Raw genomic sequence first — 13,001 nt, 5'->3', positions numbered from 1 at the left:
ATTTCTTTCTAGACTTTCCTAGAAAAAAACACTTATGTGGGTGTGCACATATACATGAAGTCATGAATAACTTCTCTTCCATCTTCCCTTTTTGGAAACTTTTAAACTCAGTTGTGTCTGACAGTAAAGCATTTAATACCTTCACTCCTTTTAACCCCAACCTTCTACCTCCACAGGGGTGAAAGGGATGGAGAACCAAAAGAAGCATGGTTCTCTTTGAAAACTGTTTATCTACAGTTTTTTGGTACCTTGCTCTTCAAAAACAGTATTCTAGATTCTCTCATTTTCCCACTGGTAGTGGTGGCGGCTGTGTGCCGTAGAATCGGTTCCGACTCATAGCGACCCTGTACAGGGTTTCTGAGGCTGTAAATCTTTACGGAAGCAGAACCGCTCATCTTTCTCACGCAGAACTGCTGGTAGTTTCTAACTACTGACCTTGCGGTTTGCAGCCCGATTGCTTAAACTACTTCCAAACAAATGAGGTTACAATACCCTCTTCTCCTAGTGTAATTTTCTTTGACTCTAATATGGAACTCCTCTTCCTTCCCTTGTTGTTGTTGTTGTTGTTATGTGCCGTGGAGTCGGTTACGACTCATAGCGACCCAACACAAGGTTTCCGAGGCTGTAAATCTTTACCGGAGCAGACCGCCTCATCTTTCTCCCGCGGAACCGCTGGTAGTTTCCAACTGCTTACTTTGCGGCTCGCGGCCCGATTTCTTCCCTTAGGGCCGAGGAAAAGACACTACTAAGATTTATTTTCAGAAAATAGAGGGGAGTGTCGATTTGCCTCAACCTCGTCATTCTAACAGCGTTTTAATTCCAGAATCCTTCTAAATGCCTTCCTAAAACTGCTCTGCAGGCTCCTCTTGATTCTCTCTGATGAAAGCTTCTTTAGCGTTATATTGTATCCCAGGTTTCCTATACTAGCCTGACAAAAGAGTTCCTACTTTTAAGTCTAACCTTCATCCCTTCGGCAGCAGCTGCAGTGCATTTCCTCTCATTCAAGTAAGAACAATACTCACTCCTATCTCCCCGCACTAGCTATCCTGTACAGACTTTGTATTTTTTGTCAGTTAAGTTAAAACAGGATCTTCCTCTTTCTGTAGTCCTCCAAGAGGTAGGATCGCTCCCACCCTTTTTCAGAGTGACTAAAGGAAACCGTCTGCGACGCAGAGTCGAACCCAGGAATCCGTGTCCCGGCCCCGTCCAGTCGCAGCCCAACCCCTTTTCCCGGTGGGGACCACTCCCAGGACAGAGGTCTAGGGCTCGCAGAGGCTGGGGCACTACAACTCCCAGCAGCCCGTACGGCCCCACCTCCGCAGCCCTGCCCCCATCGATTCTCCATTGGTCTACAGGGGATAGATGGGCGGTGGCCATGGGGCTGCGGCCTAGATTTTGTACTCAACCCGGCTTCCGTAGAGGAAGTCGCGCGGACCTTCAGCTGGGGTTTCGGTACCCCCCCTCCCCCTTTCCCGGGGTCTGGGGGTGACATTGTACCGCGCCCCTCGCGGGGTCGCGTCGCTACCCTTGCACGGACTTTCAGCTGGCGCACCCCTCCCATTCGCCTCCCTGAGCCAGGCCTCCACCCCGCCGCCATCCGCCCAGCCATGGGGGCCGCAGTGTTTTTCGGATGCACTTTCGTCGCGTTTGGCCCAGCCTTTGCGCTTTTCTTGATCACAGTGGCTGGGGACCCGCTTCGCGTCATCATCCTAGTCGCGGGGTGAGTGGGGTTCGAGGAGACGTGAGAGGGCACTAAAGAGAGAGATCCGGAAGGGATTGAGGAGCTGGGTCTAGCCTGGGAGCTTAGGTTGGCGGAAACAAGTCAGTCGGAGGTGAAAGTTAGAAAGGGTCGGATCGGTGGTGTGCATGATTTGCCCTTTCTCGCAGTTGGTTTTCGCCTTCCAAGGATCGCAGCGATTCCTCCTGGACTCCTCCCGGTTACCTCAGAAGAGGCCCAAGGCCAAGACTCGTGAGGGGTCTGTACTGACCTCGTCCGACCGAGTCAGACGACCTAAGGGAGGATCCAGGAATGGATACCTCGTCCTTTCGTGCTCGCACACTTTGGCCCTCATCCTTCTGAAGAGTCTTTAATCAAATTTCTATCTCTTCCCCTGTGTCTAGATCCCTACAGAAGAGTCCCTAGCCCATTTGACCTCAGTCTCCCTGACCATCCGGAAGTGTAACTTCCACTTTTTTGTGCTTCAGTCTTGGCTGATTCCCCTCCGTGATTTCTCTGGCTGCCCCTATGCTTGCTTGTCTGATTGCCCTTGTCTTTCCTCAGGGCATTTTTCTGGCTGGTCTCTCTGCTCTTAGCCTCTGTGGTCTGGTTCATCTTGGTTCATGTGACTGACCGGTCAGATGCCCGGCTCCAGTATGGCCTCCTGATTTTTGGTGCTGCAGTCTCTGTTCTTCTGCAGGAGACGTTCCGTTTTGCTTACTACAAGCTGCTTAAGTAAGAAGATGGGGTCGCCTGGGAGGGAGAAGTGGATTGCACTATAGGGGAGGGGACAGCACCTGGGTGGTAGTTGGAGGAAGAGACACTAAGGGAGAACATTAGAGGGAAAGGAACACCCCTGCCCTCCCTCATGTTTCCCCCACCCCTCCCCACCCTACCCCAGGAAGGCAGATGAGGGGTTAGCATCGCTGAGTGAGGACGGAAGATCACCCATCTCCATCCGCCAGATGGCCTATGGTGAGCCAAGGGAGAGGGACTGGAGGAGGGAGTTGGACACCCCTCTCCCCTGGGATATCTTTAAACATCCACATATTTTCTGTGACTTCTTGTTTTCCTTCCTATCTGGCCTCCCAGGAGAGATGGCTGGAGGGAGAGTAGGCATGGGAGACTTGTTGACTGGGGATGGGAGGGGTCTCTGTTCACCAGGCTATAATGATCTCTGACATTGATGAGAACCTCCCTCCCCCCAGTGTCTGGTCTCTCCTTCGGTATCATCAGTGGTGTCTTCTCTGTTATCAATATTTTGGCCGATGCACTTGGGCCAGGTGTGGTTGGGATCCATGGAGACTCACCCTATTACTTCCTGACCTCAGGTGAGACCCACTTCCTGTCTTGCTTTCATGCCCCACTCCTCCCTGACTCAGATCTGACTTATTGACCTTTCTTGTGAGACTTCTTTGGCCCAACATCTGAGAAGGCTGGAAGAAAATCAGGATATTTCTCATTCTCTTCTCCTTCCCTGCAGCCTTTCTGACAGCAGCCATTATCCTGCTCCATACCTTTTGGGGAGTTGTGTTCTTCGATGCCTGTGAGAGAAGACGGTACTGGGCTTTGGGCCTGGTGGTTGGGAGTCATCTACTGACATCAGGACTGGTGAGTTGGGGAGAAGAGCCTGAGTTAGAGATGAGAAGCATTTAATGATGGTTAAATGATGGATGGGGGAAGTATATCCTCTTTTCTTAACATTTTAAAAAACTTACCTTGTACTCAACACGGGAGGAAGTAGGAAGGTGAGTCTTTAGGGGTCTCTCACTTCAAAACTAATTGTATTACCTGCTCTGGGGATTCTGTCAGGGATATGTTTGAAGGGATTGACCCAACTAATACAGATGGCCTGAGGTGAACGGGAATGACCTCTGAGGAAGCTGAAAATCAAAAGTGTTCTTTACCACAAGATGCCAGTGCTCTGAAGGGAAGGACTAGGGGATTTTAGTGAGGTATCTGGGTAGGTTTGAGTCAAAGGCACAAAAAGCACGAAGATAAGGTGTGGGAGGAGAGACTATAATCTCTTTTTCACTCTTACCCCCATCCCTAGACATTTTTGAATCCCTGGTATGAGGCCAGTCTACTGCCCATCTATGCAGTCACTGTTTCCATGGGACTCTGGGCCTTCATCACAGCCGGAGGGTCCCTCCGAAGTATCCAGCGCAGCCTCTCGTGTAAGGACTGACTACTTGGACTGATCGCCTGCCAGATCACCCACCTGCCTGCCCACTGCCCATGACTGAGCCCTGCCCTAGCCCGGGTCCATTGTCCACCATGCTCTGTCTCCTCGTCGGTCTATCCCACCACCTTCAGGGTTTTGTTTTGTCCACTCGTGACCTTTAGTCTCTAGGTTTTACCAGGAGCAGCCTGGGTATAGCCAGTCAGTGACTGGTGGGTTTTTCTCTGCACTTATCCCCACCACCTGGGGACCCCTTGATGTCCAGCACTCCCCATGTGTCAGTGCTCTGCTCTCACCCTGCCCAAGACTCACCCCCCTTCCCCTCTGCAGGCCGACGGCAGGAGGACAGTCGGGTGATGGTGTATTCTGCCCTGCGCATCCCACCCGAGGACTGAGGGAGCCTGGGGGGGGACCCCTGGGCCTGGGGTGCCCTCCTGATCTCCTCGTCCTGTATTTCTCCATCTCCAGTTGTGTGGACAGTGCAAATTGCCAAGCAAAGGGATCTAGCTTAACCATTGGCCTTGAGGTGAAACTGATGGAGGCTCAAGGGTAGATGGGCTCTGAGTTTCCAAGTATCCTCTCCCCAGACTGGACATCTTGGTCTTTTTCTCAGGTCTGAGGGGAGCCATTTTTGGTGTGATTAAGACCCCAAACTGCCTTTTTTTCTTTTTGAGGTGGGGAGAGAAGAGAGGTATGTTGAAACACTTCTCCTAACCTCCTTAGGCTATATTTTCCCTCCTCAGATTGCTCCCCATGTCTGGGTTTATATCTGTCCCCTGTTCCCTGGTCTTGGGGCAAAGGAAGGGAGTGCATGTTTGGAGTTGCGAACTGGTATTACTGGAACTAATGGCTTAACCTCCTCGACCACCAGCACTCCTCCTTTCCCCAAGGTGAAGTGGAGGGTGCTGCTGTGAGCTGGCCCGCTCCAGAGCTGCAGTGCCACTGGAGGAGTCAGGACCATGACATCACAGGGAAGGGGAGGGCAGAGTTTTTTCTAGTTTTTAATTGGGGTTTGTTGGGGGGGTGGGAGGTTTTCTATAAACTGTATCATTTTCTGCTGAGGGTGGTGTGTGCCATCCTTTTAATCAAGGTGATTGTGATTTTGACTAATAAAAAGGACTTTATAATTGTGGGGGACCTTGGCTTTTAAGGGAGGGGTATCATGTTCATTGAGACTTCTGCCCTCATGTTTCTTGTTTGGCCTCCTTCCTAACTTGACCACTCATGACCTCTAGGCATAGCATCAGTTCCAGGGCAGAAATCTGGGATGGCAATTTCACACATCTGAGACTTGGAGTTATTGTCCTAGAAATGGATCTCCCCTTTCTGGACTGAGATGAAAGGAGTTAATCACCCATAGTTCTTTGTCATTGTCCTTTGCCCACTTTCACCATTTGAACTTTCCTGAACATTAAGGAACTTTCCTGCCAGAGATGAGGTCTAAAACTTTTAATTTCCAAATATACTGAGCAAAAAAATAATAACTCTAACAATAGCAATTCCCTGTCCTAAAATGAGACCCAGCTATATATTTCGGGAAAGGTAAGGGAGTCAAAGCTTGCCCTCTGCATTAACAACAAAGGGGTCTTATCTCCTACGTGTTTTGAAGAGGGTGAAGACTCTGCTGTTCTTCCTTGGATGAGATCCTGGCTCCATGCCTCTCCGTAGGGCTTATACAGAGGAAGGAGGCACAAGTGCCTGCTAGTCCTACAGTAAGTAATTATGATCACTCCCTGTTCCCCATTTTAGAAGGCATCCTGGATGTCTTGAGATGGAGTCTATGCCTCGGTGGTGGCTCTGGCTCGTGCTGACGTGAAAACTACACTCTTAGGGTTTCTCAGCCTCTTCTTCCTGAAAGGAGGAATGGTTCATGGAAATGACTGATGTCCTAGGTAAAGCAGATTAGAGCTAGTTATGACAATGCTTTTCACAATAGAAAAAAAAGAACTGGGTGAGTGGAACGGAGGACCTCACCGAATCTTCCTAGCGATGAAATAAACAGCCAGCAGAAGGCAGAGACAGCCCACCAAGATTCCCACACCTAGACCCAGCATTTCACCTGAGGAGGTAAAGATGGAAGGTGTCAGCCTTGCCACTAATGTAGTAGTCTCTCTCACTTGCTAAAGACTTCCGCCCCAGCTGCTGGGTAGAGCTGTCTTACCTGTGGTATATAGGGATCCCACTGTAAGAGAAGAAAACCCGAGTCAGTGGGACTTCAGATCCCACTTCTGTGCTAGGAATCGCACTGGACACCAGCGGTTGGACGAGCTTCTCAGTCCAAGCAAGTCCTGGCGACACTTTCCACTCTTAAGTTTTTTTCCTTCCCAGGGACTCCCCAATTTCGTCTCTGAGACCCTCAATTTCCTATCTGCATTTTGGAGTCCCACACAGTCACCTTGAATGAAAGAAGCAAAGACCGATCGGTGATTGAGAGGTTGGGGAGCTCGGTAGTTCTGCACCAGGAGTTTGGAGGGGTCCTCTTCAGTGGAGAACAGTGTCTCCTGAAGCTTTTCCAGCTGGGGAACCGAACAGTGGGATTTGGGAAGATGTGTCACTTGGGGGAGTGAGAAAGGGTCTGAGGTCACACAAGTAGATCTCTCTCAGTTGCCTCACCTCACCATCACTCACCTGGCCCTTGGAAATCTGTACCCTTTGATGAAAGACTGTCCAGAGCACACTCTGGTAGCAAGGGGGCGTGGTTAGCGAGCCATTGTAACGGAAGAACTGCTCCAGCTGTGTGGGGAGCAGCTCTCTCACATTAAAGGGAGGCACTGAGGTCTTCCGATCTGGGGAGGACAGACCATGACTCATCTTCCTTTCACTGTACCCTAGCTTACCTAAACTGGGCTCCCAGAGCAAACCCCTGTGGCCCCTAACTTGACTCATCTCAGGCATCTTAGATGAGTTTTTGAAAGTCTATAATCTCTTCCTCCCTATGTAGATTGTTAGGGCTCACCTTTATGCCTGATTTCATGCAGATAATTGAGAATGTGCTCATAAGCTGGATTCATGGTCTCTCCCACCTAGGAAGGGAGGAAAGGGAGAGAGTTTGGAGTACGTGGAGCAAGATATCCAAGTACAGCGTAAATGGGCAGACAAGGCAGAATAGGGCTGAAGGGAAGGGTGTGGAGAGAGACCTAGGGAAGGATTCAGGGCCACTGACCTCAATGAAGATGCCCAGGACAACTAGGCCCTGGGGCCTCTGAGCAGCCTCACTCAAGTTGTGGTAGGAATCAGAATCGTAATGTACAATGTGAAGCTGAATGAGGGCAGAAGAAGTTGAGTAATTTAATGTTCATTTTCTTTTCCTAGTTCTTGATCCTAACCACTCCCACATCCAACATACCCTAAATGTCTCACAAAAGCTGACCTTATCTCCCCAATATGACTTATGGGGTCAGACATGATTTTCCTCAGTGCTGACCAGCCCTGTCACTGGGTCCCAGTCTAAGCTCTTTGCACCCTGGTACCTCTGCAGCTGTGGCTTCGCCGTTGAGCTGATGCTCCGATCCCCCTGGGGATCCTTTCTGACCCCAGTGCAGGTGGAGTTGGGCAGCTACATATCTTCGGGGGAATCCTTCCAGGTACAGTGTAGGGGGCAGAGAGAGTTGCACTGTGAGGAAAAGAGAACCACCTAGGGCTGGTGGAAGAATGTAGGTACCATCCCACCCCTGGATTACCATCACTTTTTGGGTGGTGTACCCAGTTTTTCTGTCTCCCTCCTTCCCATTCCTCTGATAGGCCAATGCTAGTATACCACCCACCCCTTTCCCCAAAAGGAGTCAAGTCAATGCTATGATACTAGCTCACCCATAAAGCTTGGTCATAGACTTTGAATTTCCACCTGGGCTATATGAGCCTGATCCCCATTCTCATATCCCCACATTCATGGATGAGACCTGAGAACTCAGAAGTTAGGAGAATGCTTCTTTCCCCTGACTCCTAAGATTGGAATTGGATCCTAAAGCTTGGAACTTTACCTGTGTGGCCATTATTGTGTAGGTCTAGAGGCTCCGTGCCAGGCTGGTCATATCCACGAGGTTGTAGAGCAGGCAACTCTGGGTCAAATGTAACACTGTCTGTCTGGATGTCGATGGGAGACTGGGCATTGCCTCCACACTCAGGGTAAGTGGCAGACCAGTGGTCCTGACCATGTGGGCCTGGTGGGGGTTACCAAGAACATTTGTCCTGTTCTCCAGCCCCAGCCACCCTTCTCCAGCAAATCCACGCCACAAGTTCTATATCTGTGGTGGGAGAAATTATTTCCCTCCTCCACCCCAGGTAATGGCCCAATTGTGCAAGGCTGGGTGAGGTAGGAGTCCCTGCTAGATTGTATTTCCCCTCACCTATCCAGAGGCAATGATAGTTCCCCAGTTCTCCTGATAAATGGGGAGTGGTAGCTCTTTCACTTACCTGCAGTTTAAGGGTAAGAGCTGAATGAGAAGAGGGAATGGATAGAGAGCCTGCATACCCCAAGAGATTGGAGAGTAGGAGTAGGAAAACAGACAAAATGATCCTAGAGAGATAGAGTCTGCTTGGGGTCCCCTTCAAGTGGCCTTGGGGTTCAGATATCCTGACTTTCCACTACTCACTTCTTGTTTTTACACTGGGCCTCACATTGGCTCTGGAGTTCGGTTTAGTCATTAATCAATGGTTCAAAAGACAAGGGAACTGAGTTCCACCTCCCTCAAGGGTCACAATTATCCTGCCAGACTCTTAATCCCTGACCTCATGCTGTGTCCCAATACACAGTTTTAGGCCTGGTGTGGGGGTGGGAATAAGGGGCCAGAGTGGGTAGAGGGTAAGGGCGGGTGTGGGGAACGATTAGAATAGAAAGAGCCAGGACAATTGACAGATGAGCTCAGGATTCCTTTTCCTACTCAGTTTCCTGCCCTTTCCACTCGAGCTCCCTCACTCTCACAGATTTACTAAGGACCTAATGCCTTTCAGCCAAAACAGGGTCCAGGAACCATGCATGCAAAACCTGGAGCATGAGGTCAGGGGAGAATTAAAGTAAGAAACTAAAGAAAACCCCACCATACGATACAAGTCTTCCTGCCAGGTAAGAAGATTCCAGAGGCCAGTTAGCAATTGGCTGGTAAACAAAAGGTCAGCAGCTTCTCCTCAGGAAGAAGATGTGATAATCTGATCTTTTAAAGTTTACAGGCTTAGAAAGAAACCCTATGGGGCTGTTCTCTGTTCTCTATGAGTTGGAACCAACTTGACAGCAGTGGAAGGAGGTCCCAGTGTGAAAGGCAGCGGGAAGGTTCCATTCTCACCCTCATATGTCCAGTGTTGACCTGCAAGGCAGAGTAATTTAGGTTATAGGCAGTGCAGCCTAGGGCAGAGCCCTGGCCTCTAGGCTCCCTGCCTTCCCTCAGTTACTCAGCTTCTTCACCTCCCTCCACTCCTTTACTTCCCAGGGGAAGCAGTGAAACAGGACACCTCAGTGGAAAGGTCGGGGGGCCTATTTAAAATCAACAGTCAGGCTGTACTTGTGCTAGCGCTTGCTGAGTAAAGCGGGAGGAGGAATGAAAAGAGATAAAGTCTAGAGACTAAAATTAACCTGGGTCCAAATGCGCAGTCAGCCCAACCCTTACTTTTATCTGACCTGTGCCAAGGCAATCAAACACTTCAGAAGATTAGGGTGGGGTGGGGTAAGCAAAGTGAAGGATAGAGGAAAAGAAGTTCAGAGTTGGGGGAATCCCACTGAGAAGAGGAGGTGGGGATTGATTATTCATTTGCTTTGAAGCATTGTGTGAATCAAGGGCTTGTAGTTGTTAAGTGCTTTGGAGTCAAGTGCCTTTGGTGGGTTCTTAATTTATAGTGACCCTATATAGGGTTTTCAAGGAGTGATTGGTGGGTTTGAACCTCACACCTTGCAGTTAGCAGGGCAATGAGATATAAATTAATATTTCAATTCTTCCTTTCTGTCCCCAGCAACTCTGGAGGAAACTCCCTATTGTTAGAGTTTCTGCTTCCTAGACTCCCAGATGGTTAAGGAAGGGTAGGAGTCAGGGCAGGGTCTACTCTAGGTTGAGGGTGGTGGGTGGGCACAGGCAGCCAGCCTGGCAGGGACATGATGAAAGTGAAGCATTGTATGTAGAAGAGAGAGCTGCCAGCTGGGTCACATGCCAGACACTCGTGCAGTCCGGTCTGTGAGTGAAAGGCCCGAGGGTCCTCTCCCCACTCAGGACCCAACAGCTTCAAAAGAAGGAAAAAGGAGGCCTTCATGTAGGTTTTCTCAGCATTATTCAAATTGCTACAAGCTGGGGGGTAAACTTCATTCTATCCTTTCTCTTCCTCTTATTCTCTTAATCGTCTCTCCTCCTCTCAGGGAGTCCTGGTGTGGTGCTATATAGTATAAGCACTGGATTGCTGACTACAACGTCAGTGGTTCAAACCCACCAGCCTTTCTCAGAAATCTTATATGGGATCACTATGAGTCGGGAATTGACTCAATGGCACTTAACAACAACAAAACGACAGATGTCCTGGATCTCACTGTTGATATTCTGCTGACCCATTCCTCAGTTAAGATAACTCTGAAAAGCAGCTGGAGGCAGCCTCTCATTTACCAACTCTGTAGGATGTCCTGAAAACTCAAATTCCCTGGTTTTGCTCAGGCAGGCTGACAGCCTCGCCCTTCCCTCCCACCAAACTATCAATGCAATGATTTGACATTCCTCCTTTTTTCCTATTTTTTCTCTCTCTTTTCCTTTAAATGCAGTTTGTGAGTCTCCGTTCAGGTTCAGTTTCCTCCACTCCCATATCATCCTCCCTTTTTCCTCTCTAGACAGCGCCCCCTAAACCCAACAAACCCCATTACACACCTGTTACGTGCTGGATACTACACTAGTATTTTGTGTTTCAGGAAACACAAAAATTAGGTGCAGGTAGTCTCTGGGGACACATCTGAATTGCCTCATAGCCTGTTTGCTTAGAGTTCCCTTCTCTGTTGTTCTGCTGTTGTTGTTAAATGCCTTCGAGTCGGTTCTGACCCATACCAATCCTGTTTAGGGTTTCCAAGGAGCAACCAGTGAGCTTGAACCGTCAACCTTGCGGTTCAAACCAACTTTGCAGTTTACTGCATTAACCCACAGTGCCACACCAGGACTCCAAGGGTTGAATAAATGTTGACTATTATTGCTACACTTTTCAGGAAAACAACTGGGAAATCAGTTGCTCCCTAGAATCAAGAAGCAACCTTTGGCCTGATGTTGTCAGTAGGGGACAAGGGTCTGAATTAGGCAGGATACGTAGAGTATGGCTAGGATAAGATTCAATATACTTTCCCTCCCATTCGCCCAGCCCTACCCTAATCAGCCCTCTGTCCTTTTACTCCAGACCTTCTTGGATCTCTAGTTGGAAGACTTAGAGATAAAGAAGATCTGGAGGACTGCTTCAAACTAGCACAGTAGGAAAAAGAGCTTCAGAAAATCTGTAGCCTGCAAAAAGATTCCCACACTTGGGTGCTGCATAAACTGGTCTCTGCCAGTTCTCTCCCATCCCCAATAACAGCAAAACTGGAAAGGCAAAGAAAAAAGAAGGCAAGTTGTCCACTCCTGCCACTCCTCTCTTTTCCCTCCATCCTTGGGCTGATTATTCCAGCTCCTAGAGTCCTTTTATACTTTCTCCCCACATTAAACACAAGGCAACAGGTGGATATCAGCACAGACTGACACACAGACACCAGATGTACCTACCCCTGTCTGCAGCCAGGATCCAAATGAACGCTAGCAGGAGGGTGAAGAACAGCATGTTATCGCAGGAAAAGGCACAGGGGACTGGGAGTTTGGGGACTAGAGGACTAGGGCAGGCGGAGAAGAGAAAGGAGTTCCTGATGTGGAATGAATTGATCTCTTTCTGCTTGTCGGACTCTGTGTGCCTCTACAGTCTTCCCCAGCGATTTGGTTTTCAGTGGATACAGTGGATTTCTGGGTCTCCGGGCAAAAATCTTGCTGTCTCTCGGTCCTCTTATACCTCCCTCTGCAGTCTCCACTCCACTTGGCTGACCAGCGACTTCACAATTGCCTCCCGCTTTTAAGGTGGATCGGGCGGGTGTACATGGGGAGGGGGGTACTGCCAGGGCTGCTAGCAAACAGCTCTTTAAATAGCCCATTAGGTATGCAGGATGGCCCAGCTTGGAGTGGAGTGACCAGCGGGTTTCACTGGAGCCCTGGCCTGGGCTCAGGAGCACAGCTGGGGTGAGCTCTTCCTTCCTTTACTGTTCATACAGATACTGCTCTGACCTGTGTCTCCTGGAGCGGGCAGGGCTGGGGAGGGGGGCTGTCAGGGTCCAATCCAACCCCCTCAAGGAGCACTGGGTTCTTGTCCCCCTATCTGGCTTCTCTGAGGAGCAGCTTCCTAGGTGATATGAAATAGTTGGTGGTGCACCAGTTCCCACCCCCTGTAGAATCTGAGCGGCCCGGAGTAGGAAGAGTTCAGGCTTAGGAGATCGATAGCAATCGGGAGTTGGCAGCTGAGGGTGCGGGGGGTGAGGGGCATGAAAAGCCAGAGTTTGGGAAAAGAGGAATAGAATTGAAGAGAGGAGGACTTTATTCTGAGGGCTCTTTTTTCCCCGGAGCCTGTCACCCACCCCCTTCCCACGGTGAGGCCTGGGTCCACGTGCCTGCGTGGCCTCACGGGGAGAGGTTTTGTTGTCTGCTGAATAAAGCCCATTTGTGTGTCCAGTGGGGGAGGGGTTACCGCTGCACCACGGAGAGACAGCGGCTCCAAACGCCCGTCCCAGTCACCACCCTCCCGGGGGAACCCAGATCTAGGGTGGCTTTTGTCACAGGAGAGGACACTGACCCACGACAGGGAGGCCAGGGCAAGGGAGAGCGGCAAGAGCACTTTACAAACAACCGCTAGCACTTAGCAAAAATAATAAAGCGGACTCCAGCGAAAGACAGGGGACAGGCCAGAGAGAGACCATATAGTGCAAATGGGGGAAGGGGCCAGGGGTCTTTTCTAATACCTAACAAAGGGCTGAGGCAGGGCTAGAGACTCTGAGTAAAACTTGTCACCGTCAGATCGGAGCCTAGAGGCTCCTTGTCTTAGGAATGTGGACTGGTGTTTGTTTCCCCATGGGACTGGAAA

At 49.9% G+C, this 13,001-nt stretch overlaps 2 protein-coding genes across 4 annotated transcripts; one reads left to right on the top strand and one right to left on the bottom strand.

The window, feature by feature from the left end:
* Positions 1-1,210: 1,210 nt before the first annotated feature.
* APH1A (APH1A gamma secretase subunit) lies at positions 1,211-5,031 on the top strand. Of its 3 annotated transcripts, XM_006861361.1 has the most exons (7): positions 1,211-1,720; positions 2,282-2,452; positions 2,619-2,692; positions 2,926-3,048; positions 3,201-3,328; positions 3,771-3,894; positions 4,230-5,031. In XM_006861361.1, exons 1-7 carry the CDS (start codon positions 1,608-1,610, stop codon positions 4,292-4,294), a joined length of 798 nt encoding a protein of 265 aa, XP_006861423.1. In that variant the 5' UTR covers positions 1,211-1,607; the 3' UTR covers positions 4,295-5,031. The 3 variants fall into 3 exon arrangements, with proteins under 3 accessions (XP_006861423.1, XP_006861424.1, XP_006861425.1); XM_006861362.1 differs by lacking the exon at positions 2,619-2,692 and having other exon boundaries at positions 2,418-2,452; XM_006861363.1 differs by lacking the exon at positions 2,282-2,452 and having other exon boundaries at positions 3,771-5,031.
* A 646-nt stretch (positions 5,032-5,677) lies between these two features.
* Positions 5,678-11,719, bottom strand: CA14 (carbonic anhydrase XIV). Its single transcript, XM_006861360.1, has 11 exons — positions 11,606-11,719; positions 9,179-9,199; positions 7,880-8,059; positions 7,370-7,512; positions 7,063-7,158; positions 6,856-6,922; positions 6,528-6,685; positions 6,295-6,415; positions 6,061-6,081; positions 5,874-5,958; positions 5,678-5,750 (listed from the first exon to the last, which is right to left on the bottom strand). The coding sequence occupies exons 1-11, from the start codon at positions 11,658-11,660 to the stop codon at positions 5,678-5,680; spliced, it is 1,020 nt and encodes a 339-aa protein (XP_006861422.1). The 5' UTR covers positions 11,661-11,719.
* Between the last annotated feature and the right edge of the window lie 1,282 nt (positions 11,720-13,001).

This window comes from Chrysochloris asiatica, unplaced genomic scaffold (genome assembly GCF_000296735.1).
Source record: "Chrysochloris asiatica unplaced genomic scaffold, ChrAsi1.0 scaffold00042, whole genome shotgun sequence".
NCBI classification, from domain to species: Eukaryota; Metazoa; Chordata; class Mammalia; order Afrosoricida; family Chrysochloridae; genus Chrysochloris; species Chrysochloris asiatica.
Note: the sequence above shows the minus strand (reverse complement) of the source record. Positions and strands in the feature narration are given on the sequence as shown.

Excerpts from the sequence above, each read along its gene's own strand:
- APH1A (XM_006861361.1), top strand. The coding sequence starts at position 1,608 with ATGGGGGCCGCAGTGTTTTTCGGATGCACTTTCGTCGCGTTTGGCCCA. Across the intron at positions 2,453-2,618 it reads GCTTACTACAAGCTGCTTAA|GAAGGCAGATGAGGGGTTAG; the intron begins GTAAGAAGATGG and ends ACCCTACCCCAG. Across the intron at positions 3,329-3,770 it reads ATCTACTGACATCAGGACTG|ACATTTTTGAATCCCTGGTA; the intron begins GTGAGTTGGGGA and ends CCCCATCCCTAG.
- CA14 (XM_006861360.1), bottom strand. The coding sequence starts at position 11,660 with ATGCTGTTCTTCACCCTCCTGCTAGCGTTCATTTGGATCCTGGCTGCA. Across the intron at positions 7,513-7,879 it reads ACACAATAATGGCCACACAG|TGCAACTCTCTCTGCCCCCT; the intron begins GTAAAGTTCCAA and ends TTTTCCTCACAG. Across the intron at positions 5,959-6,060 it reads GGGATCCCTATATACCACAG|GTGAAATGCTGGGTCTAGGT; the intron begins GTAAGACAGCTC and ends TTACCTCCTCAG.